The following is a 26855-nucleotide window of genomic DNA, read 5'->3' on the forward strand; positions in this document are numbered from 1 at the left end:
CTTGCCTGAAAAATTCCTTGGAAGGAGAGCCTGGTTGGCTGCAGTCCACGGGGTTGCAAAGAGTCATACCTAACTGAGTGTGGACACGTGCACGCGGGCGCGCACACACACACACACACACACACACACACACACGTGAATCAATTGATCATGTGACTGATTGGGAGTCATGGCTCACTGCTACTGCCCAGCATCACCAAAGAGTAAGGTACCACACATCACCAGCCCAGGGGAAAAAAAAAATTCAAAAATTGAAGAATGATTTTTATTGCTTTCCTGCTATTGTAAAGTAAAAGAATCCTAAGTCAAACCTTTATAAATCAGGGACTGTCTGCACTCAAATCCTTTTCTCAGGGTCTGCGTCTAGAGAAATTCAAATTAAGACATTTCATATACAGGTAAAAATTTATGGAAGTTGAATATTTTCTAAAAACCTGTGACTTGACATAGTGAGAGTGAATATTTACTGATGGTATATAGGATAATAATGCGAAGATGATCACATTTTATCCTCAAGCATATTTATAGAGTATATAATAAATTTATATAGTATATTTAGAAATTATATACTTGGGGTGCTAGAAAAGCAAGTAACTATTTAAATATAAAATTCAAACATTTTAACAAGTGTTCTTTTTTCTGTAGTATTTACAGATGAATCGCAAAGACCTAGAAGAGTCCTTGTCACATACATACACACTCAAAAAGTATTTTAAAGAACACTTAACCTAAAAATAGTTTGCCTCCATCTGGGAAGGATGTTTTTAATGGGAAACCCAGACTCAAAAGGGTACCTACTTGAGCTGTAAAGGAGAAAGAAGCTTTCAAGCAAGCCATAGAGAAGTAACTGCATTAATCAGTGGGGCAGCCTCAACTCAGTAATCAGGTCCCCTCAACTTTGTGGATGTTATAAATGTGTTTTAGAAATGCATTAACTAAAACTCAGAGAAGTAAAACAATTCTGATAAAGTATTCCAAAACTGATAAATAAGAGTCTGGATTTGAACTCATACTTGTCTGTCCCTCTTCACCTTCACATAATCCTCAACTCCTCTTGAGAACAGGCCAAGATTAGGCAGTTATGCTTTAAAGAGACTGGCTATAAGTCTATATTTTTTGTAACAGAGATTTTTTTTTTCAAACAAATGCCTTAGTAAACTGGGGCTGCTCTAATGAAATATCATAAATTGAATGGCTAAAAAACCAAACACATTTCTTACAATTCTGGAGGTTGGGAAGAGCTTCTGGTTTGCAGACAGCAGTCTTCTTACTGTATCTTTACATGGTGGAGAAAGAACTCTTGTCTCTTCGTCCTCTTATAAGGGCACCAATTCCATCATGAGAACTCCACCCTCATGATCTCATCTAAACCTGATCTCTGCCCAAAGACCACACCTCCAAATACCATTCCACTGAAGAATAGGTCCTTAACCTATGAATTTGTGAGAGAACACAAATGTATTCAGTCTATAGAAATTAGCATAAATTTACAGTATGGTTTCACTATTACTTCTCAGGTGTGATTGAGGATTTTAATCAAGGCTTAATCTGGAACCAGCATGGGAAATACAGAATTCTAGAATAGATGCAATGGAACTGGGAAGGGAGAAGACGGACATTCTTCCATGTTGTAACAAGTAAATGGAAATACAGAAAGTCTTGCAGAGTATGAAAAATTAGAACATCCTTAAATAAAAGTGACTGAAATGAAAACCTGCCATCAGGAAAGAAGGTAAAATTCAACTAGCGGGTGTTCCTATAAAGGAGAAAAGAGAGTTTTTCCTTTGACCCTAAGAGGCTGAAAAGAGAAAAAAAAAAACAAAAAACCTTTTCTAATAAGATTTCTGTAATAGGATCCTGAGACTTGAGACCCTATGGCCAAAACAAAGCAAAACAAAACAAATGAACACAGTTCTTAGAAGCAGACCCGTGGATCCACACTCACTCACACCCTTAGGCTATGAAAACAATTCATACTCAGCAGAGCATCTAAGTGCATCTCCTCAGGTTTTCTGTGACCTCAATCAATCACCCTCTCTTCAGTCCCTCTCATTTACCAGCCGGCAGTGTGACTTATGTTATGATATATTCATTCTACTCCCGTGTCTAGCACAGGGACCCAAACACATTCTTTCATGAATCATTATCATAACAGTTTAACAGTTGGGAGTATTTTAAAAGAAAAACAAGGGAGAAGTTGAGGTTTTTTTTTTTTTTTTTTTTCCTTTTTTGCCCTTGGATAAAAGTTGTGAGTTATTAAGTTATCAGATTTTTATAGAGGACATCTCATGTCATTTTTAAAAGATTATTTACACATCATTCTCTGTCTAAGATGTTTCTCTCACTCTCATTTCTGAGGTCTAATCTTATTATTATCTCTTTATATACTAAGAAATTATTTTAATAACTGTTATTTTCTGAAATTCACTGTAAATAATTTGAGTAGAGAGCTGGATATATAACCTACAAAGTTACTTCTATCCCTGAAATTCTCTGATCCTCTCCCTGAATATTTTTTTAACTCTTTCCAGAAGTGTTCATTATTAAAAATGCCTGAAGAGTCCTGTCTTGTCACTGTTTTCTGATAATGCAGAGCCCCAGGGACTCTAATATAGCAAAACTTTGGTGTATTCAAGCAAGACTAACAACCCCAGAAATAACATAAATATCACAAAATAAGCACTAAAGGGAAGGGAATAGAAATATGTATTTGGGATATTAGATTTTGTTTCTCACATACTTAGTTTTTATTATCTTTGCTAATAAAATTTAATACCCAAGCATTTTCTCTAGAGTATATTGAATCTATTTTTAGTATTTTAGTATTTTTATGCTATTTTTTTTTTTTTTTTTTTACTTTAGTGGATTATATATGATACCTGTCTGCCTAGGTACCACACAATTTGGCACATGATCACATACTGTTTATACAATTATCAAAATGCTTGTTTCTTTGGGAGATTGTAAATTATTAAGTTCTCTAAAGTATTGGTTTCTTTCTATCAGCTACAGTACTGAAGTAACCATTATTATATTTCTCAGTATAATCAACAGTCCTGGGCACAATGCCTTGTTTATAATGAATTTCCTAATATTGATTGAGTTAATGAATAAATTAATATGTACTTGCTGAAATGAATTAAAATTAAATGCTTGCTGGGGAAGAATTACTGTTGGTAGAAATTATGGAAACTATTTTTGTTGTCTAAGCTATTCGCATGTCATTCATCCTTAGATGTGTATTATTAAGAGAGCACTAGGTGCCAAGTATTGTTAAGTGATTTACTTGTATCACATTACTTAATCCTCACAATAACCATTAGGAAACAATTAGTCATAAGTCCTTAGTTTGCAACTAAGTCCTTCATAGAAAATTAAATCAAATTGGATTAACAACAAAGATTACAACATAACTTGGCTGGGCCCACATGGGCAAGGATATGTCTCTTGGCTATATGTTATCTAGGTAGACTCCTGGTAGTGGCTCCCTTTTGATTGCAGGATTGTTGCAGTTTATAGAGAAAACAACCTTATACCTTTACTTTAAAGTATTGGAAATGCAGGAAGGCTTCATTCCAAGAATTCTCAGAGAGTATCTCCTCAGATGAACTGTGTATCTACCCATCCTGAGCTAATCACTGTAACCAGTAGGGAAGAATATGCTACTGGTTTAAGCTAATCAGGATATCCAGAAATGGAGTGATATCAGATCACTTGCTATCATATAGACCAAGGGGGGAAATAAATTGTTAGGTATATCACAGTATGTTCATTAAAGAATGTAGAAATAGACACTCGAATACAAAATTAAAAGAAAACTACCATAACAATTCCCTCTGTATTAAAGATAAGGAAACAAAGATAAAAAGATTTTATGTCACTTTCTCAAGATCACACAGCTAATATTTGCAGAAATGCAGCTCAAAATCAAGTCTGTCTCTAACACCAATATATTACACCACCTCCCTTAAGTATTTATTTGCTCTTCTTAGCTCTACAGTTCGCATCTCAAAAGTGCTTCTGAAATCTCCTGCCAATGAAAGATTATCAGTACTAGCAATGAATATATTTTCTTTTTAGATTGCAATTTTATCTGAATAAGGTTTCTTAATTTCTACCTAGCTAATAAAATTTTCATTCACTGCCTAACTTTTCTTCCTGAAACTAATGTCCACCCACTTATATTTTAGAAGTGTGGTGAATGAAGAAAAAATGTAAATAGAAGAAAAGGAGAATTACTTGTATAATCAACAGTGACAGAAAATTTGTAGGAGCCATATTTGTGGCACCAAAAATATTAGGGCATTAACAAAAGCATTCAGTGTAGGATTTATTTTTTATTCAGTATATTTTTGATGAGTTCATAGTGGTAGTTAAAGATTCAGTTTAAGACTAAGGAAATAAGTCAGCCTCTTCTGGGTGAATATAATTTTTGCATTCTGATTCCCTGTAACAGAGAAGCAAACTTTTTACTAACAGTTAGCTGAGTATGTGAAATGAATTGACTAGTACATGTAAAAAATCAAGCTTCATAAAACTCTGTCAGTTGCATTTCAGACATGTTAAATATACCTTAATACTTGTAATTTGAGGAGTGTATGTTCAGGCTGCTTTCTCTAATATATCATATTTATTAAACCCAAAGGTGTTTCTTTTTTCTTAATACTTTCTGTTAATTCCGAAGACAATTTTTGAATCAAGTTTTGGTAACTCTTTGGGAATTTGCTTTCTCTATCTTTTTCTCTTACCTTTTGCTGGAAAAAGATTGCCTCGCTGATGTTTCATATCCAAGATTAGACGGACTGGTTTTAATCTTGATATTTTTGCTAATACTTATCAATATTTCTATTTGAAAAGATTAAGTTCAAACAAATTAGTCTAAAAATTTGAATGTCCTCAATTTTATAATAGAATTTAAAACATTGATTATTTCTAAGATAAAAATGTTAAAAAAGAAAAGAGTGTATCTATGAACCTGTATTTAAATTTTTATCTTTCTGGATCAGATGCAGAGAGAATTCCTAAATCAAAAAATCTGCAGAGCTGAGAAAAGCATAGAGGAGGCAGCAAAGGTCATTAGAACTAGAGAGTGGAATCTAGTCAGTCACCAAAACTTGCGCTGAAGCACATCCCAAAATCTGAGGAACCGACTTTACGAACCATGAAGTTTGAGTTTGGGTCTTGGATAAAAACTGACCATAGGGGAACTAGCACTCTTTGACATTGGAAATGTTATAGACGGAATTTTAGAAGGAGCCTATATTGTTGTGAGAGGACTGTTGGTAATATGGATTAAATATTAATTAATAGTCAATCTGAGAAGAAATAGAAAATTTTGTTAAATCAACCTGAGGATTATAATCCTCTACACAGTCTTTTAGAAAGCTCTGAGCACTGTTCTGCCTGTTAGAAGTCAAAGTACAGTTATATACATTTTAAGACAAAGAGTGATACATAAAATGACTTGACAGTTTACACAATGCATATTTGTACAAACAAATCAAGTGATGCGTCATAAGGACCCTGTACAGGATTAAGAAGGAATGTTACCTCCTAAGGAGATCTGGTTAATTCTGATGAAAAATGCACACTAAGGGGAAAGAGGAGGCCCAAATGTACAGAGGAAAAAATATGTCTAAATAATTATTTTCTTGCCATGAAATACGAATTTTATTTCATCAGTCTAGAATGACATTTATTTCATCATAAAGTCCAGAAATATGGACATTAAATGTGATTCTGGTGGAGGCTTAGGAACCAAAAAAAAGAAAAGAGGAGAGATGGAGAGAAAGCTTCTGTCTGTATAGAGAATACATAAATAATCAGGAACAAAATGTTGATAGAAATATGGACATTAAAGTCCATTCTGATGTGGTCTGAGACAGAAATGAAGAATACACTGTTGGACAGTTGAGAAAAGGTAATCCTTTGATAAAAATTGTCAAGAAACATAGCCGAATTGTTTCTATGTTTTTAGGAAGGTAAAATGATGAAGTTGGATATTTAGCTGAAGAGATATCCAAACAAGATGTTGAAGGTGCTGCCTGGGGTCTCCAAAATGCATACAGTAAATTGTGAGAGGAAATAGATGAATTAAAGGAGGAAAAGTGAAGCACAAAAGTGGATCAGAACTTAAAGATTCGGAAAATTCTCAGCTTTTCTTTATTGAACAAAATGGGAAAGCACGTTCTGAGAACGCCAAAGTTGTAGCTACACTATCTCTTAATAAAGAGATTATGGGATTCTACTAGTAGAAACACTACCAGTTTGAACTGAAGAATAAGGAGATGGACAAAATGAAGGAAGGCTGTCAAACTTCTTAGAATCTGCAGGGTGGCACAATAGACTCTTTGGCTGTGAATATGCTTCTTCCTTCAAGAAAGGGGAAGAATGACCCCAAGGCAAATAAGCTATCTGCAGAACTGCCCATCTTACCCCAGACTCATGGTGCAGGACTAATTCCTACTGGTTTTAAAGAGTAGAGCCTCTTTCATTTTGGGATGCCAAAATATCACCACCCTGTGCCTCAGGGGCAAGGCCAAAGTCTAGCATCTAGTGGGTGGGCCATCCTACTAAGCTGAAGGGACAGGGCCTCCCCACAGAACCATTGGGGTGGTGCTACCACTCTAGTGAGCTGGAGAATTTAACAAAGATGATTATTTAACCACAACAAACATTATCCTCAATGGTGAAAAATTGAAAGCATTTCCCCTAAAGTCAGGAACAAGACAAGGGTGCCTACTCTCACCACTACTATTCAACATAGTTTTGGAAGTTTTAGCCACAGAAATCAAAAAAGAAAAAGAAATAAAGGAAATCCAGATTGGAAAAGAAGAAGTAAAACTCTCACTGTTTGCAGATGACATGATCCTCTTCGTAGAAAATCCTAAAGACTCCACTAGAAAATTACTAGAGCTAATCAATGTATATAGTAAAGTTGCAGGATGTAAAATTAACACACAGAAATCCCTTGCATTCCTATACACTAACAATGAGAAAACAGAAAGAGAAATTAAGGAAACAATCCGATTCACCATTGCAACAAAAAGAAAAACATACTTAGGGATAAATCTAGCTAAAGAGACAAAAGACCTATATATAGACAACTATAAAACAATGATAAAAGAAATCAAAGAGGACACAAATAGATGGAGAAATATACCGTGTTCATGGATCGGAAGAATCAATATAGTGAAAATGAGTATACTACCCAAAGCAATCTATAGATTCAGTGCAATCCCTATCAAGGTACCAATGGTATTTTTCAGAGAACTAGAACAAATAATTTCACAATTTGTATGGAAATAACAAAAACCTCTAATATCCAAAGCAATCTTGAGAAAGAAGAATGGAACTGGAGGAATCAACCTGCCTGACTTCAGGCTATACTACAAAGCTACAGTCATCAAGACAATATGATACTGACACAAAGACAGAAACATAGATCAATGGAACAAAATAGAAAGCCCAGAGATAAATCCACCCACCTATGGACACCTTATCTTTGACAAAGGAGGCAAGAATATACAATGGAGAAAAGACAATCTCTTTAACAAGTGGTGCTGGGAATACTAGTCAACCACTTGTAAAAAAATGAAACTAGAACACTTTCTAACATCATACACAAAAATAAACTCAAAATGGATTAAAGATCTAAATGTAAGACCAGAAACTATAAAACTCCTAGAGGAAAACATAGGCAAAACACTCGCTGACATAAATCACAGCAGGTTCCTCTATGACTCACCTCCCAGAGTAATGGAAATAAAAGCAAAAATAAACAAACGGGACCTACTTAAACTTAAAAGCTTTTGCACAATGAAGGAAACTATAAGCAAGGTGAAAAGACAGCCTTCAGAATGGGAGAAAATAATAGCAACTGACAAAGAATTAATCTTAAAAATATACAAGCAGTTCCTGCAGCTCAATTCCAGAAAAATAAATGACCCAATCAAAAAATGGGCCAAAGAAACAGACATTTCTCCAGAGAAGATGAGATGGCTAACAAACACATGAAAATATGCTCAACATCACTCATTATCAGAGAAATGCAAATCAAAACCACAGTGAGGTACCATCTCACGCCTGTCAAAATGGCTGCTATCAAAAAGTCTACAAGCAATAAATGCTGGAGGGGGTGTGGAGAAAGGGGAACCCTCTTACACTGTTGGTGGGGATGCAAACTAGTACAGCCACTATGGGGAACAGTGTGGAGATTCCTTAAAAAACTGGGAATAGAACTGCCATATGACCCAGCAATCCCACTGCTGGGCATTCACACTGAGGAAACCAGAATTGAAAGAGACTCATGTACCTCAATTTTCATCGCAGCACAGTTAACAATAGCCAGAACATGGAAGCAACCTAGATGTCTATTGGCAGATGAATGGATGAGAAAGCTGTGGTACATATACACAATGGAATATTACTCAGCTATTAAAAATAATGCATTTGAATCAGTTCTAGTCAGGTGGATGTAACTGGAGCCTATTATACAGAGTGAAGTAAGTCAGAAAGAAAAACACCAATACAGTATATGAATGCATATATATGGAATTTAGAAAGATAGGTAACGATCACCCTATATGTGAGATAGCAAAAGAGACACAGATGTAAAGAACAGACTTTTGGAGTCTGTGGGAGAAGGTGAGGGTGGGATGATTTGAGAGAATAGCATTGAAACATGTATATTATCATATGTGAAATAGATTGTCCAGGTTCAATGCATGAGACAGGGTGTCCAGGGCTGGTGCACTGGGATGACCCTGAGGAATGGGATGGGGAGGGAGGTGGGAGGGCAGTTCAGGATGGGGAACACATGTACACCCATGGCTGATTCATGTCAATGTATGGCAAAAACCACTACAATATTGTAAAGTAATTAGCCTCCAATTTGAATAAATAAATGAAACTTAAATAAATAAATAAAAAGGTGATTATTTTCAGCCTCAGGATTTAATGCAGCTTGCCTTTTAAATTTAAACTTACTTGAGACCATCACCCAATTTTTCCCATTTAGGATGGGAGTCTTTATCCTTTATCTTATTTCTGTCCTGCTATTGTATTTTGGAAGCACATAACTTGTCTGGTTTCACCAGTTCACAGCTGGAGAGGAATTTTCCCCCCTGGGGTGTCTCACTCACACCCCAATTATATGGGACTTTAGACTTAGACTTGATGCTGAAATGAGTTAAGACTTTTGAGGCTGTTGGAATAGAACAAATATGTTACATGTGAGGATATGGATTTAGGGGAACCAGGAGTAGAGTATAATATATGAATGTTATGTATGAATATGTGTCCCCACCCCCAGGTTCATATGTTAAAGCCCTAATCCTAAGTATGACTGTATTTGGAGTAAGAAAGTAATTAAGATTAAATGAGATCATAAAGGTGGGACTCAGATCCAACAGTATTTGTGTCTGTATAGGAATAAGAAGACATACCATAGGGCTGTCCTTCCCAGCCTACCCCCACCTCTCTCTCTCTACCGTGTGAGGACACAGCAAGCCAGGATTTATTAGACTTGCTGAGTTCTCACGAGAATCCCACCATGCTAGTGCTCTGATCTTGGACATTCAGCCCTCAGAAGTATGAGAAAATAAATTTTTGTTGTCTAAGCCACCCGATCTGTGTTATTTGTTTATAGCAGCTTGAGTCAATTAACACAGGGAGGGTGTGCGTCACTTCAGTCATGTCCGACTTTTGCGACCCAATCAACTGTTGCTCACCAGGCTCCTCAGTCCATGGGGATTCTCCAGACAAGAATACTGGAATGGGTTGCCATGCCCTTTTCCAAGGGATCCTCCCAATCCAGGAAACTTCCCAACCCAGGGATCGAATCCACAACTCTAACCTCTCCTGCACTGGCAGGCAGGTTCTTTACCACTAACACCATCTGGGAAGCCCCACAGGACGGTGGCTAAATTTAAATTACAAGGGAAAAAACACAAAACACTGGTGTAAATTTATATACAGTTCTGATATCTTTACAAAATAATTCAATACCAAGACCACAAGGCAGACCTGTGGCTCATATAAAGCTAGATGTGTTAAACTTGCTGAGTAAAGGATAACACCCATCTTTACAGAGGGAAAATTAAGGAAATGTCACATAGAGTTTATGGGGCTGAGATTAATAGTCTGGTTTCAAGACAGACCTGGTAAATGAGGTCTGGGTAAAGATTGGTCAAGATTTATAATCTATTTGAGTTGGTGAAACTGTCCATAGTCTTATATTTGGAACATGTGAATGCATGCTATCTGTGGAAATAACAGTTAAATTAGTTTGTGGTAGTATCCAGTATATGAGACTGAGCTGGTGTTAAACAATTTAAGCTTTAGGTAATTTGTCTCCCAGGACATAGTTTGTACACTTTATCTGTGTTGCAAACAGGAGTAGAATTTCGTGGTTTGTCGTTCATCTCTTATCTAGTATTTAGAATAGTGCATTCCCTTTTCAATTTACTATCTGTAGCCCTTTTGTAACATTTAGGCTAGATCTTGTATTCTCTTGATTTAAATATTTTATAATTCACGTAAAAGCCAAGCTAACTCATTGTATATTTTCCAGTTTTATTGAGATATAATTGATACATAGCATTTTCTTGTTTACAACATAAGTATCTTGATTTGATAGACATAATGCAAAATGATTACTGCTATAGTTTTAATACCTTTATCTTTTCACATAATACCATTTCTTTTTCTGTGGTAGGAATATATGAGATCTACTGTCTTAGCATCTTTCAAGTTAATAATACAGTATTATTAACTATAATCACCGTGCTGCATATTAGAACTCATTTGTCTTAAAATTGGAAGTCTGTGCCCTTTGACCAATGTTTCCCAATTTTTTCCATATCCCCCCTTTAAGATTGTACAAATAAGTGATATCATATATTATTTTCTATTTCTCTGACATTTCAGTTAGCATAATGTTCTTAAAATCCACCCATATTATTGCAAATGGCAGAATTTCCTTCTTTCTCATGGTTGAATAATATTCCATTGTATATATATAACATACCTGCATTATCTATCTATATCTTGACCATTGTGAATAATGCTGCAATGAATATGGGAGTGAAGCTATCTCTTCACGTTCCTGTTTTCATTTCCTTTGTATATACGCCCAAAAGTAGAATTGCTGGACTGTAAGGCAGTTCTCTTTTTAATTTCTTAATGAACCTCCATACTGTTTTCCACAGTGGCTGTATCAAGAGTGAATAAGGATTTCTTTCCTCCGTATTCTCACCACCACTTGTTATCTTGTCTTTTTGATGATAACCATTCCAACATGTGTGAGGTGATACCTCCTTGTGGTTTTGATTTGCATTTTCCTGATAACTGGATATGTTGAACACTTTTTCATGTACTTATTGATCATCTGTATATCTTTTTTGGAAAAAAATCTATACACCATTATATTCTTTATCACATTTACATAGTGAATATTTTGTCTTGTTTGAATCTTGCGTTTTCCTACAGGTCTTACATCTAAGAACTCTTTTTATCTGGTTGAAAATGTATGATGATATAATTTCTGAGTAAATCCTTCCCTCAGTGCTTTGAGATTTTTGAATATTGGCATTTCTTACATATGTGCTTCTTATACCGAGGTAGTAGTATTTAAGACTATTAAAATTGCTAGATAACTTGAGAACAGATGAATTTAATTTTTTGTCAATTTTTATTAAAGTTTATTTATTGTGTAAAATTATTATCATTTCTTACTTTTAGTACTAGACTTAATAATATGTTTGCTTGAATTACAACAACATGCTTTGTCCCATAGATCTCTGGGGGTGCAAATTCATTCTCTTTTACTGTTAATTATACTTTAGAAGAAAAGTTTGATTAACTACTGCTATAGCAGAATCATTATTATTAAGTAGTCTAATTTATTTAAATACATTTTTAGGGCTTTATTTTCTAATGTTTGAAATATTCACAGTTTTATGATTCTCATAGGTCTCGCCAATATTTTATTAGAAATTATTAGAATGAGGGGAACTGGCATAACATTAGAACTAAACTCCACATTTTGGTGGATTGGATAAAAGAAACACAAGAATAAATATCCTCATCTTGATATTTTTATTGAATAATACGACATGATATTGACATTTTTTCCCCTGTCATACCAGTTTAACTTGCTCAGGAGACATATCTTTCCACAATTCCAGCACAGAATTTTGATTATGTTAAGATAAACCAGTTATTGCTGGTGTTTTTACATGATAAAAGAAAATAATAAAGGACATTTCTAAAATTATGTGACTGTGTTAGCTGAGGGGTACCAGTGATACTTAGTGTTTTTTGAAGAAATGTAAAGCATATTTATAATATTATGTCATAGATTCTATGGCTAATTTGTTTCATTTTTGTTGTTGCCACTGTCACATATTTTCATCTGACTTTACCGATTTTAAACTTTGGCATAACAGGAAATTAGAAGCCATTACAATAAATAAATAATAAGGATATTCTTGAAATAGATTTGGCAATGTCAGTAGCTTGTTTGTTTTGTTTTTCTCAAAGCAAACTAATCAACAGCTGTGACTACACACAGCCTAAGTTAGAAAATGAAATGTTAAAAATTGAGATAAGATATATAATATATATTTTATAAATGTATCAAGGCTTCCATTTAGTTACTTATGGTTTCAGATCCCAAATGTTCTAAACAGCTTGCTAATGTTTTTAAAAATTTTTTAGATAGATGGTTTTGAGGCAGATCCTGAAGTTCTGAGGATATGAAATCATTGAGACATTTTTCTATTGTGGAAAGAGAGATTTTATACCTGGTAATGGTAAAATCATGGAACATGTGTGTATATTCCTGTGTGTGTGCATTTGTGCATGAGGGCACATTCATACACACTCTTAACAATTGTCTCTCAGTCTTTGAATATTTTAGCAAGAGTATACATAAACCTCATTATGGAACAGCTCGGATTGCTTGAACGTATGACCAATATGGATATTTGTGAATCTTTGTTTACCATTTCTATATCTTTCATCTAAATGATGAAACATATCTGGGGTATAATGTTTTGAAGGAAAATAAAAAATATCTTTTTATCCCCACCCCAAATATATTTTATCCATCTCTGTCTCAGCATCTGAAAAGGGAGAAACTAAGCCATCTGGAAAAGTTTGTGAGAATTGTAGCAGTTAGATGAAGGATACAGACATGGCTCAGATAGTAAAGAATCTGCTTGCAATACAGGAGACCAGGTTCGATCGTTGGTTGGGAAGATCCCTTGAAGAATCCACTCAAATATTCTTGCCTGTAGAATTCCATGGACAGAGAAGCCTGGTGGGCTACAATCCATGGGGTCACAAAGTCGGACATGACTGAGTGACTAACACTATCACTTTTCTAATCTAAAGGTAAAAGAAAGACTGACTTTAATGGAAACGTATTTTCTTACAGTAAGGTGAATGAAGTTCCTTTTGAAATGAAGCAGGAAGAAGGACTAGTAATTTTAGATGCATAAGAAGAAAAGCAGAGATGTTTCATTGACTTAAATTTATGGGACTTGTTTTCATTCTCTGGGTTGGTGCCTCAGATGTTTGAAGTGTTAAAAGGTTCCCCAGGTAATTCTAATTGCTAGCTATGTGAAAAACCACTAACCTGGAAAAGTAGGTCTTAGATTTGCCAGGAGAGAGGAATAGAGTTGAAATACGGAGATTGAGGAAGAAAAGAAAGGGAAAGAGAAAGATTGATGGAAGGGAGATGATCTGGAAATATATAAAAAAATAATATCAGAAATCATATGGTTCTAGCTCTTAGTTTTTGATTCCTCAGGACTTTAAGTGGCCTAGGATATCCATAAAATATCTTGTCCCATGTTTTAGACCTGGATGCGATCTTGAAACATAAAAAGGCATTAAGAGATTGTGGGATAATACGAAGTCCTTATCTCAAAGAGATATCTGCATTCCCATGCTCATTATAGCATCATTCATGGTAGCCAAAGTATGGAAACAATCTGTGTTCATTAATAAATCAAGTATTTGTGGAATATTTTTCAGCATTAAGGGCTTCCCTTGTAGCTCAGTGGTAAAAGAACCCACCTGTCAGTGCAGGAGACGTGAGTTCGATCCTTGGGTTAGGAGGATCCCCTGGAGAAAGAAATGCCAACCCACTCCAGTATTCTTGTCTGGGAAATCCTATGGAGAGAGGAGCCTGGCAGGCTATGGTCCATGGGTTTGCAAGAGTCAGACACAACTTAGTGACTAAACAACAACAATTGAGCACTAAGAAGGAAATCCTGACGTTTATGGACAACATGGATAAAATTGGAGGGCGATATGCTAAGTAGAATAAGTCAGACAGAGAATGACAAATACTTCCTGATATCTTTTACATGTGGAATAAAAAAGTCAAATGCATAAAAACAAAGTAGAAAAGTAATTTTTAGGAATGTAGGAAATAGGGAGAGGTTGATAAAAGGTATAGACTTTCAGTTATAGGAGGAAAAAAGTCTGAAGATCTAATGCTTAACAAGGTGACTCAAAGTTGATGACACTACGCTACATAATAGAAATTTACTAAGATAGTAGAACTTAAATATTCTTACCAAAATTTAAGGTGGTGGATGTATTACTTAACTGGCAAATTCCCTTAAAAGGAGGGAATCCACATAAAATCATAAAATTATCATGTGCACTTTAAATATCTTATAGCTTTATTTGTCAATTATATCACAATAAAGCTAGAAAAAAATTGTGGGACATCATGAAATGTATCCTTAGTTGTCATAGTATCCTTATTGCTGATTGAGTAAATTCATTATTCCTTTTTAAAAACTAAACAACTCTCCACAATACAGTTCATTGAGTGGTTGCAGGTTGAGAGTATAGTACAGTATTTCTTGAGTTTCTGGGAAACAGCTGCCACCACAAGATATAGGAACACCACCCTGGCAAGGACCTGAACCCTGTACCTTATAGGCATCAATGATGTGAATTATCCTCACTGGATCAAAATGTACCACACAGTAACACATTCTTAAAATACGATATACATAATCAAACACAATATTTCAAGCTCCATTTGTCCATTGTAGGGCATAAAAACCTACCTTTCTTGACCTTGATATTATATAGCTCTTAATGCTGCCAAAGATCTCATTAACATTTCTGGCTGCTTCAGACTCTATAATCATTTTGAGCTTGCAATGAATATTCCTTAGTCCTTGAGGAGTATTTCTGGAAAGCATGTCCATGTTGATTCAACTTTAAAATCAGATGAAATTCTTCCTGAAGATTCAGATTCTTGAATTTAGATATGCAAAATATCAAAATATGCAGATATTTGTATTCAGATATGCAAAATCAGAATCTTTGAGGGTAGGTCCTAAGAATCTACAAGTACAGTTAACCCCTTAGGTCTTTCTAATATACCATGTTTGAGAATGGGTCTTATATTCCAGGTGGCTCAGTGGTAAAGAATCTGCCTGCCAATGTAGGAGACACAGGAGATGCAGGTTTCATCCCTGGGTTGGGAAGATCCTTTGGAGGTAGAAATGGCAACCCACTCCAGTATTCTTGCCTAAAGAATCCTGGTGGGTTACAGTCATGGGGTTGCAAACAGTTCTACATGACTGAGCAACTGAGCATGCACATACTTATATTCCACTGGGAGAGTTGGAGGGGCTATTACCACCTACAAATACAGAGATTTGAAGTAAATTTGGCATTGATGAGGAACAAGAAAATCAAAGGCAGACCTATAGGTGAGTCTGAGACTAGATAGTGAAAGGGTTGGGGAAATAAAGAATGAAATAAATAACAGATTGAGAAGCTTTAGTTAAAACCAAAAAAATAACGCACTTTGGAAAACAAATATAAAACAGCCATCATGCCATATAGAAAAGGAAAATAAGAAGTGATAGTCAGAAAGCTATATTTAAAAGCAGAGATTTTTTCAAGATTGTGACTTTGCACTGCACCTATTTTGTGTTCCAGTAGAAAAATCAAAATCAAATTCAAATAAAATTATTTTCAGTATTTCATGGGACCAAATCTTATCTGGTTCCTAATGCTTTTGCACATTCAAATATAAATCTTGGTCTCCATTCCTATATACCAGAATTGTTATTTTAAAACTTCAAATTCTTAATTTTTATTATCTACATGGATTCTAGATCAGTGTTTCATTTATTTAATGACAATTTTTGTTAATGTCTAATTGACATATAACATTATATTAGTTTCAGGTGTGCAACATAATGATTCAATATTTGTATCTATTGTGAGATGATCACCCGTTCAGTAAATCTAGTTAACCTTTATCACCAGAGACATTTAAGAGTTTTTCTTTTTGTGATGAGAACTTTTAAGATCTCTTTTAGGAACTTTCTGTTGTGCAATAAAGTGTTATTAATTGTGGTCACTATGCTGTACATTACACCCCCAGGACTTATTTTATATTTGTACCTTTTGACTCCTTTTACCCATTTCACCCCTTACCCCCCACCCCATGGCAGCCATCAATCTGTTCTCTGTATCTACAAGCTTAGAATTTTTGTTTATTTAGATTCCACATATAAGTAAGTAGATCAGTGTTAAACGTTTGTGTGATTAGATCACAATAATTGAAGAATCTCAGGGACAAGAGTTTTAGATATAGTTTTGGAGCCCAGGAATTTGCCTTTAGTTACTCAAGTAGTTTTGTGAGGAAGTGATCTGGATTTCAGCTAGTCCTCTTGATCTTTTCCTCTTGTCTCCTCTAGGATATTCCTCCTTTCAAGTCTTACTTTTCTCATTGAATGTTCAATTTCTCTGCTGCCTTGAAATCCTCTCAGAATGAACAGATTTAAGACACTTGCATTGTAAGATTTTCTTTAAATTTGTATTAATTGCCTAAATCTACATAACAAATTACCCAGGAACTGAGTGACTTAAAACAGCAGTAATTGATTCCCTTAGAGTTCTGGAACCTAAAAGTCTGAAATTAAGGCATCAGTAAGCCATGCTCCTTCTGAAGCCTCTAGAGGCGGATCCTTCCTTGCCTCTTCCACCTTCTGGTAGCCCCAGGCATCCTTTGAGTTACAGCAGCATAGCTCAGTCTCTGTGTTGGTCTTCATACAGCTGTCATCTCTCTGTGTGTATGTGCCTCTGTCTTCACATGGTCTTCTCCCTGTGCTCTCATTTTCCTCTTCTGAGGACATCAGTTATTTTGGACTAGGGCCAACCCTAATGTAGTATGACCTTGTTCTAGCCTAGTTACTTCTTCAAAGATCTTATTTCCAAATAAGGTCACATTTATAGCCACCAAGGGATAGGACTTGAACATGTCTCTTGGGGGCCACAAGTCAACTTATACCAATACTGTATGTTACAGTCTAGCTGCTTCCCCATCTCTCTCTTCCTCAGCTAAGATTCTGGAACAAAGAGTTTACACTCAATCGTTATCACTTCTTTGTCTCCTACTGCAATCTGGCTTTGGACTCCCACTAGGGCTTCCCTTGTAGCTCAGTCGGTAAAGAATCTGTCTGCAATGCAGGAGACCCAGAATCGTTCCTGGGTCAGGAAGATCCTCTGGAGAAGGAAATGGCAACCCACTCCAGTATTCTTGCCTGGAGAATCCCTGTGGACAGAGGAGCCTGGCAGGCTACAGTCCATGGGGTCGCAAGAGTCGGACATGACTTAACGACTAAACCACCACCACCACCACCAGTCCACTGAAGCTCTGGTTGTTAGAGTAATTATTAAAATTTTAACTGACAGATCTGAAGAACACTTATTAGTTCTTATCTCACTTGGTATCCTTACTCTCCTTCAGAGTATTGAGCATTCTTTTCCTGAAGCTCATCCTGTTTGAACCTAAGTCCACTCCAGTATTCTTGGGCTTCCCTAGTGGCTCAGCTGGTGAAGAATCTGCCTGCAATGCAGGAAACCTGGGTTCGATCCCTGGGTTGGTAAGATCACCTGGAGAAGGGAAAGGCTACCCACTCCAGTATTCTGGCCTGGAGAATTCCATGGGCTGTATAGGCCATGGAGTCGCAAAGGGTCAGACATGACTGAGCAACTTTCACTTTCAAGTCCACCTGTTTACATACAACTTTGTTTGATTTTGTTAGATCAATATAGCCACAAAATGTTATAATGAAAGCAAATCTTACATAAAATTATGCCACACATGCAGGTAATCTTAATTGAACTTGAGAAACACTAGCACAGAAATATTTCCTGAAAACGGTGCTATTAACTGGAATAACATACTATCCTTTGTTCTTTCAGTGCTCTAACCATCACTTTGCATGTAAGATTGCACAAAACACATATACCAGAAGGCAAAATTCTATTATTTTCCTTAAGTTCACATGTCATATCACATCACCTATATAATAGTATTTAAAATTAAATTATGGCCACCATTATAATGTAACTCTCACCTTATTTTCTTTCTATGTACAGGAGTATAGTTCCTTTCCCTTCAATAATCCTTTCTACTCATTATATTAATTATCTACTGATGAGTAATGATATTATGACTCTCTTAGTGGCCTAAAACAATATACATTTGTTATCTCAGTTTTTATGGGTCAGGAGTTTTTTATGAGTCAGGTATAGCTTACATGTATCTTTTGCTTAGAGACACACAAGATTGTGGTCTCATCTGAGGCTTGACTTGGGAAGGATCCACTTATAAACTCACTCAGATTACTGGCAAAATTCAATTCCTTTCAGTTTTATGGCTCTCAATTTCCTGCTGTCTCTTAGCTGGAGGACATGCTTAGCAGCTAGAGGTCATTTGTAATTCCTCAATACATGAAGTTCCCTATCATGACCATTTGTTTCTTCACAGCTAGTAAAGAGAAAGAGACTCCAGTAAGATGAGTGCTATAATCGTGTATAGTCACGCAATCATATATATATGTCCATTCCATCAGTTGTTTAGTAGCAAGTCACAGATCTTTCTTACAATCAATAAGTGGGGCTCGCACACAGGCATGACCCCCTTTGAGGTAAACATCATGTGAGCCACATTATATGTCTTCTGTCTCTTGACATGTAGTCTTTTCACTCTAGATATTCCACTTAAGTAATTTCCTTCATATATGATTTCAACAGATAGCTGTATGCTGTTGGTTCCAAAATCTATATCCCAGGCTAAATGTTTCTTCAAAGACTTCAGTCGATATAGTCAACTCTCTTTAAAAATTGTGGTGTGAATGTAGACATTTCTTTGTAGAAACCAATATCAGTATTCTTCCTTTACCCCCCAATTTTTCCTCCTCCTTTTTGCCACCTTAGATGATGACACAAACTGCGGCAAGTGCATGTGATAACAAAACTGAGACTATGATTTAATATTCTAGGATAGAACCCAAACTTTAGTATATTAAAAAAAAGTTTCCAAGTGATTCTAATTTGTATCTGTGATTGATAATTGATGTATCTGTAGCATTACTCTGCTTTGTCTGCTTTATAACATGAGTCACAATATGAAGTTATTCTTCTCTGTTATTGTCTTATTGTTTTCCTGTCCCTCCTTTAGAATTGAAGCTCCTCAAAAGGTTGTTCACCACTATATCATGTATGTGTGTGTGTGTGTGTGTGTGTGTGTGTGTGTGTGTGTGTGTAAATATTTGGCATACAGTATGTATTCAGTAACTTACTTATTGAATCATTAGGTGTTCAGTTCAGTGACTCAGTCGTGTCCGATTCTTTGCGACCCATGGACTGCAGCATGCCAGGCCTCCATGTCCATCACCAACTCCTGGAGTTTACTCAAACTCATGTCCATTGAGTCTGTGATGCCATCCAACCATCTCATCCTCTGTTGTCCTCTTCTCCTCCTGCCTTCAATCTTTCCCGGCATGAGGGTCTTCTCCAATGAGTCAGTTCTTTGCATCAGATGGCCAAAGCATTGGAGTTGCCGCTTCAACTTCAGTCCTTCCAATGAATATTCAGGACTGATTTCCTTTTAGGATGGACCGGTTGGATCTCCTTGCACCCAAGGGACTCTCAAGAGTCTCCTCCAACACCACAGTTCAAAAGCATCAATTCTTCAATGCTCAGCTTTCTTTATAGTCCAATTCTCACATCTGTACATGGCTACTAGAAAAACCATAGCCTTGACTAGATGGACCTTTGTTGACAAAGTAATGTCTCTGCTTTTTAATATGCTGTCTAGGTTGGTCATAAATTTTCTTCCAAGGAGTAAGTGTCTTTTGATTTTCTGGCTGTAATCACCATCTCAGTGATTTTGGAGCCCCCCAAAATAAAGTCTGCCATTGTTTCCCCATCTATTTGCCATGAAGTGATGGGACCACATGCCATGATCTTAGTTTTCTGACTGTTGAGCTTTAAGCCAACTTTTTCACTCTCCTCTTTCACTTTTATCAAGAGGCTCTTTAGTTCTTCTTAAGTTCCTGCTATAAGGGTGGTATCATCTGCATATCTGAGGTTATTGATATTTCTCCCAGCAATCTTGATTCCAGCTTGTGCTTTATCCAGACCATCGTTTCTCATGATGTATTCTGCATATAAGTTAAATAAGCAGGGTGACAATATACAGCCTTGAAGTACTCCTTTTCCTATTTGGACCAGTCTGTTGTTACATGTCCAGTTCTGACTGTTGCTTCCTGACCTGATACAGATTTCTCAAGAGGCAGGTCAGGTGGTCTGGTATTCCCATCTCTTGAAGAATTTTCCACAGTTTATTGTGATCCACACAGTCAAAGGCTTTGGCATAGTCAGTAAAGCAGAAATAGATGTTTTTCTGGAACTCTCTTGCTTTTTCAATGATTCAGGGAATGTTGGCAATTTGATCTCTGGTTCCTCTGCCTTTTTTAAAAACAGCTTGAACATCTGGAAGTTCACGGTTCATCTGGAAGTTCACGGTTCAGGTATTGTTGAAGCCTGGCTTGGAGAATTTTGAGTATTACTTTCCTAGCATATGAGATGAGGGCAATTGTGCGGTAGTTTGAGCATTCTTTGGCATTGCCTTTCTTAGGGATTGTGATGAAAACTGACCTTTTCCTGTTCTGTGGCCACTGCTGAGTTTTCCAAATTTGCTGGCCTATTGAGTGTAGCACTTTCAGGGCATCATCCTTTAGGATTTGAGATAGCTCAACTGGAATTCCATCACCTCCACTAGCTTTGTTCATAGTGATGCTTCCTAAGGCCCACTTGACTTCACATTCCAGAATGTCTGGCTCTAGGTGAATGATCACACCATCATGTTTATCTGGGTAATGAAGATCTTTTTTGTACAGTTCTTCTGTGTTTTCCTGCCACCTCTTCTTAATATCTTCTGCTTCTGTTAGGTCCATACCATTTCTGTACTTGATTGAGCCCGTCTTTCCAGTGCTGCATAGCCCCATTAGGTGTTAAATACCACCATTGTAAGTCAGCATTATGTGCTTAGATGTTCAGTCGTGTCTGACTCTTTTCAACCCCATGGACTGTAGCCCACCATGCTCCTCTGTCCATGGGGATTCTCCAGGCAGTATTACTGGAGTGGGTTTCCTTGCCTTCTCCAGGCGATCTTCCCGACCCAGGGATTGAACCCCAGGTCTCTCACATGCAAGCAGATTCCTTACTGTCTGAGCCACCAGAGAAGCCTAGCATTCCTGGGCTAATAAGCTAAGTGTTTTCTATACATTATTTTATTAATCTTCACAAGACTCATATGAATCTATTTTTAAGTTTGTTATTCCCCTTTTTAGTGTTTAGGTAAAGGTGGCAGAGTAATTTTTCCAAGGTCACATATAAAGTGGAACTAGGACTTAAACTAGGTCTGCAGTACTCCATAGCTTATGGTTTTGACCAATATGCTCTACATATGCTTTCCAGCTATATTCATTTCTTGCTCAAATTGTTATGCCTTTGAGTTTATTGTTTCTTCTGAAATAACTTCTTCATTTAGTGATTTATTAATCCACTGTGGTAGGAAGTCAAATCATCTATCTCCACCAGAATATAGTTTCTTCATTTTGTTCAACATTCTTACATATTCCATTTTCTAATTGATGGTTATTCTAAGTCCAGTTGTCAAACAATGCATACTACCTGTTTTTCAACAATGTTTTAGGCACAAAATAGGAACATACCATCTCACATATCCCCTATTTTACACTTGGATTCATAACTTTTATCCACAAATCTCTCTGCATTTTACAATCATGAATTTTCCAGACATACCATGATGTAAATGAATATTTACTGTCGTCATTTTACAGATGTGTGCAGTTAGGCATAGATTAATTAAATAAATTCTTCAAGGACAGATAATGAGTTGATTAGAAAATCAAGGTTAACATTGAACATTCCAGCTTTTTGCTTCTAAAGGGAATGAATGGTGTGTTAAGTTGATTTCACTATATATAGTTGAAAATGTTTATTGTAAGCTTTCTCAATATATACTGCATTAGTTTCTGGACATTACCCAAAATAATTCACAGTATTGATATCTAGCCCTTAGATATGTATGCAGTTTTTGTCACTTGGCTTCCATGAGAGATGCAGAAGTGAAATGAAGAAAGAATTTAGCCCATATAATTGTATCTTCCTATAGAGATTCTGGTAATTATGTTTGGATACTTTTTTACTATATAATTTAAAGGTTTTTATTTTGTGATGTAGCTCTAATTTAGCATATAGAAGTAAGCAGCTAATTAAGCTGAGATTACTTTCCACTCCCAGCCAACATTCAGAGCATAATCAGAGTTATTATTACAAAATTGTTTGAAGTTACATTACTACTTATGAATATGAACCCCAACCAAAATGCATAACATAATAACATAATTAAGAAAGACTGTATTATTTCAGTATGTTGCCACTCAGATAACCAAATTAAAACTATATGTCCTTCATTTCACCAGTTGTGGGTTTTTAGACTCATAAAAGATCTGTAGTTGATCTGTAACCTCTTATATCTGACTCTTAAACAAGATGATATATTTTTCTGGTTCATTTTTGTTCTTTGTCTTTTAATGTAAAATTAGTTTAACAATATATGTATATAGTGCATCAGTTCTGTATAATTTTTAATTTGTTAAGATGTTGAGATTTTGTTGAATCAAAATTTAAATTTAGATGCATGGTCAAAATCACTGATCAAAACAATCTTGTAGAGAATCCAACAAATAAGACAAATCAGAAAAAGAAATTAATACACAAAAGGGGATTTGAATTTAAATGGGATTTGAATTTAAATAGGGTTTTATTTTCCATTGAGTGTATCATTTAAATCATCGGTAAGAATTTGCAGTAATACAAGATTTCCTGGTAACATGACAAATCTGTTCTGCAGATGTGTATCTTAGAAAGATAGACATTGCATATAAATCGTTATAATGAATAATGCTTTTAATCAGGAGTTTTTCAATCTTCTATTCCACAAACTCCTAAAGAGAATTGGCTACAGAGTCAGACACGACTAAGCAACTAACAAAGTATATAATGATATCTCTGCTGTGCTGTGCTCAGTCGTGTCCAACTCTTTGTGACCCCATGGACTGTAGCCCACCAGGCTCCTCTGTCCACGGAATTTTCCAGACAAGAATACTGGAGCTGGTTGCCATTTCCTGCTCCAGGGGATCTTCCCAACTCAGTGATCGAACCCACATCTCTTGCATCTTCTGCTTGGCAGGCAGATTCTTTACCACTGTATAGAATCCTGGGGATATCTCACTGTGATTTTAATTTACATTTTCCTGATAGCTAATGTTAAACATTTTATCATTTATTTACAATTGTCATAGCTTCTTAGGTGAAATAAGTGTTTATTTCTTTTGCTCATTTCTAACTGGATTATTTGTTGTTGTTTTCTATATTGAATTTCAAGTCTTCTTTATCTATCTTGGATAATAGTTCTTAATCAGCTCTGTAGTTTGCAAATCTTTTCTTCCAGTCTGTAGCTTGTCTTATCTCTTCACATGGTCTCTGACAGAGCAAAACTTGTTTATTCTTATGAACCATAAGTCTTCTGATTTAATAAATTATTCTTGCTAATTCTTAGCAGTATTCAATATTTTAGGAAGTCTGTTATGGGAATTACAAGATAATTGACAAATCATATTTGTAAATAGCTACATTAAAATAAATAGGATCCCACATATTAGTCAGTTTACTCTTGGGTATTATATACACTATGACAGCAAGATTTTTCTACAGCTTTCATGTCACATATCAGGATTATCTTAATTTCTCTTTATTAAACCAAGAGCATAGCACTTTGGTATATTTCCTTATGGAACATGAGGGGAAATTTTACTAATCAGTTTCTAGAATTGATCGGTTTTCTGAAAATTATGGACTATATATATATATATATACACACACACGCACACTTTTCTAAACTTTCTTCTTATTAATTAAATAATTATATACTTATTTTTAAAAACAAGTAAATTGTGCTGCAAAGACCTTTGACAAAGAACGTTTTTTCTTAAAATACCACAGGCTCATTTCTTACTCTGTTAACAATATGCTTGTGTATTCATTTCTTTCCAAGTGTATCCCAATGGTTTGTGATAAAGAGAATATATTCAATAAGGTAAATAAAATGGAAATAATCAACCAAGCCTTTGGAAGGACCATGAGGTTAGTTAATATGATTATCTATCTTTACTGACTTTTAGCTTTCTGAAATCTCTCTCTCTCACACACAAACACTCACATACTCACAAATGAATGTGGGGATTGCATATATAAAACTGCATGCATGTGTATGTGCTAAGTCACTTCAGTGGTATCTGACTCTTTGTGACCCTATGGACTGTAGCCTGCCAGCCTCCTCTGTCCATGGGTTTCTACAGGCAACAGTACTGGAGTTGATTGCCATGCTCTCCTTTGGGGAATCTTCCCAACCCAGGGATGGAACCTACGTTTCTTATGTCTCGACCTGGCAGGCAGATTCTTTACCTCAGGCGCCACCTGGGAGGCACATAAAGTTGCATGTGTGTGCGTGCTAAGTCAGTTCCATAGTATCTGGCTCTTTGCGACCCTATGAACCTCAGTTTCTTAGCTAGATGCAAAAAGTACTCTTGGTTTGAAAAGAATCAAAGTTTTCCCTCTGTTAAACTGCTAAGGAAAATTGTCCCTTGGAAATTTTATAAAGGATTCACTGAAAGAAAATAAGCAATAGTTTTTACAATGAACATAGAAATAACTTTTCACTTTGTTATTTCTTATAATGATGCTTGATGAAAGATGAGGAAATAATAGTAAAGTATAGTCCTGAGAAGGCATTTCTGCTAATGTAGTCTTAGTATTCTACTGAAAAGAATAGGATATGCTTAGTATAATTTCCACAATTATATATGCATTTATTAAGTACTAAGAATAAAAGCTTGCTTTAATTTTCTATTTAAACACTTCTCCTTTTTTCCAGAATCACCCTTTTTCTTAGTGCATATTAAAGATAAATGTTTTAAGATCTGTTGTACTAGTCTAAACATCCCTGATTACTTTTATTAAGTGATTTTCCAAGATCAAAATTATTTCACAAAGCAACTTCTGTAATGTTTAAAACAAATAGCATCTTTTAGAAAAAATGACATTAAGCGTGAGATAAACTGGGTACAATTCTTAATAATTGCATTAAAGTAAAATGTTATAAGAATGGATTCTAATTTAGATAATTTCATTCTTGTCTTGAAATTGTTAAAGTCCTGACACTAAAAATATGTGGTTTTGAGTGTTTTCTTTGACACTGATCAAGGTTTGGAGATTGTAGTAGAACTCTTTGCAGTGCAATGGAGGCAGTTCTGATTTAGTTTGCCACTTAACCCTGTTGGCTCTGTTCTCATTATATTATTCTTATGTATTTAGTATTATAATATTTTGAAGTATGAATATGATCCCTATTATCACTCTAAAAATTCTACAAACATGAACCCGTTGAGTGGTTAATTGTTGAAGGGATCAAATCTAAGAAAATTTCAAGATTAATTCTTAAGCAAAACCTCATTGATTTTTCCTTAGTTACAATTATAGAGGGTAATTTCAGTTTCTTGTAGAGTAGTATGTTTAAATCTCACATTACTTTTCATACCATTTAATGGACTAAAATGTGTTCATTTGATAGCAAGAATTCCATTTACTCAAGCTATCCATCTAATCCAGAATCAAAATCTTACACGTTGAATGAAAAGAACAGAAAGTAGTTTTCAAATAAACAAGTTATTCTGTTTTCTGTGAACTTTCATCACCTCAAAAAAGGGATTTTACACTTATTTATGTACCATATTTACTTTAAATAATTGGTAAAAAAAAAAAAGTACAATTATATTTACTTTTTAACATTATCTACCTTTCTAAAGGGATTTGTGCTTTATTTTATACCAGTTAATCTAATTTGCTAATATACAAATGATTGTCATATAATCCATAGAAAATTATGACTAATTTCTCTGGAAATGAACTGTATTTTTATAAGCAATGTTATAATTTGTTCATTATATTTTAAAAGCATAAAATAGCTTGCATCCACAAAATTTAGAGCCACATAATATATTATTCCTCTTCTACTTCCACTCCTTTCTTTGTGGGAAGATGGGAGAACAAATTCTTACCTCAGCATTTCTACCTTAAATTCTTCAAGGAGAACTTCCTACTGTAGAACAGTTCTCTCCGCTATATAGCACTCTGTAATAGCATGGCCTCTAAACAGCACTCTGCACTACCAGTATTATAGGACTGAAAATATTTTATTTTACTTAGATTCTTTAAAATTAATTTTTATTTGAATATAGTTGATTTATAATTTTGTGCTTCTGCTGTACAACATATCAGTTATACATATATCCACTCTTTTTTTTAAAGATTCTGTTCCTATATAGGTCATAACAGAGTAATGAATAGAGTTCCCTGTGCTAGCC

The 26855-nt window shown here is 35.4% G+C and overlaps 1 protein-coding gene across 3 annotated transcripts in view; it reads left to right on the forward strand.

Moving 5' to 3' along the window:
- CCSER1 (coiled-coil serine rich protein 1) overlaps nucleotides 1–26855 on the forward strand; it is a 1336256-nt gene that overhangs the window by 822836 nt on the left and 486565 nt on the right. Inside the window, exon 10 of one of the 3 annotated variants that reach the window (XM_081594785.1) lies at nucleotides 1518–1826. The exons of the other annotated variants lie outside the window; for them this stretch is intronic. Coding sequence (XP_081450911.1) covers nucleotides 1518–1523 — 6 coding nt within the window. The 3' untranslated portion in view covers nucleotides 1524–1826. Of the gene's footprint in view, nucleotides 1–1517; nucleotides 1827–26855 lie in introns of those variants that run through there. 3 annotated transcript variants of the gene reach the window in all.

Source organism: Giraffa tippelskirchi, chromosome 1, assembly GCF_054371585.1.
Source record: "Giraffa tippelskirchi isolate mGirTip1 chromosome 1, T2T-mGirTip1v1.2.pri, whole genome shotgun sequence".
NCBI lineage: Eukaryota > Metazoa > Chordata > Mammalia > Artiodactyla > Giraffidae > Giraffa > Giraffa tippelskirchi.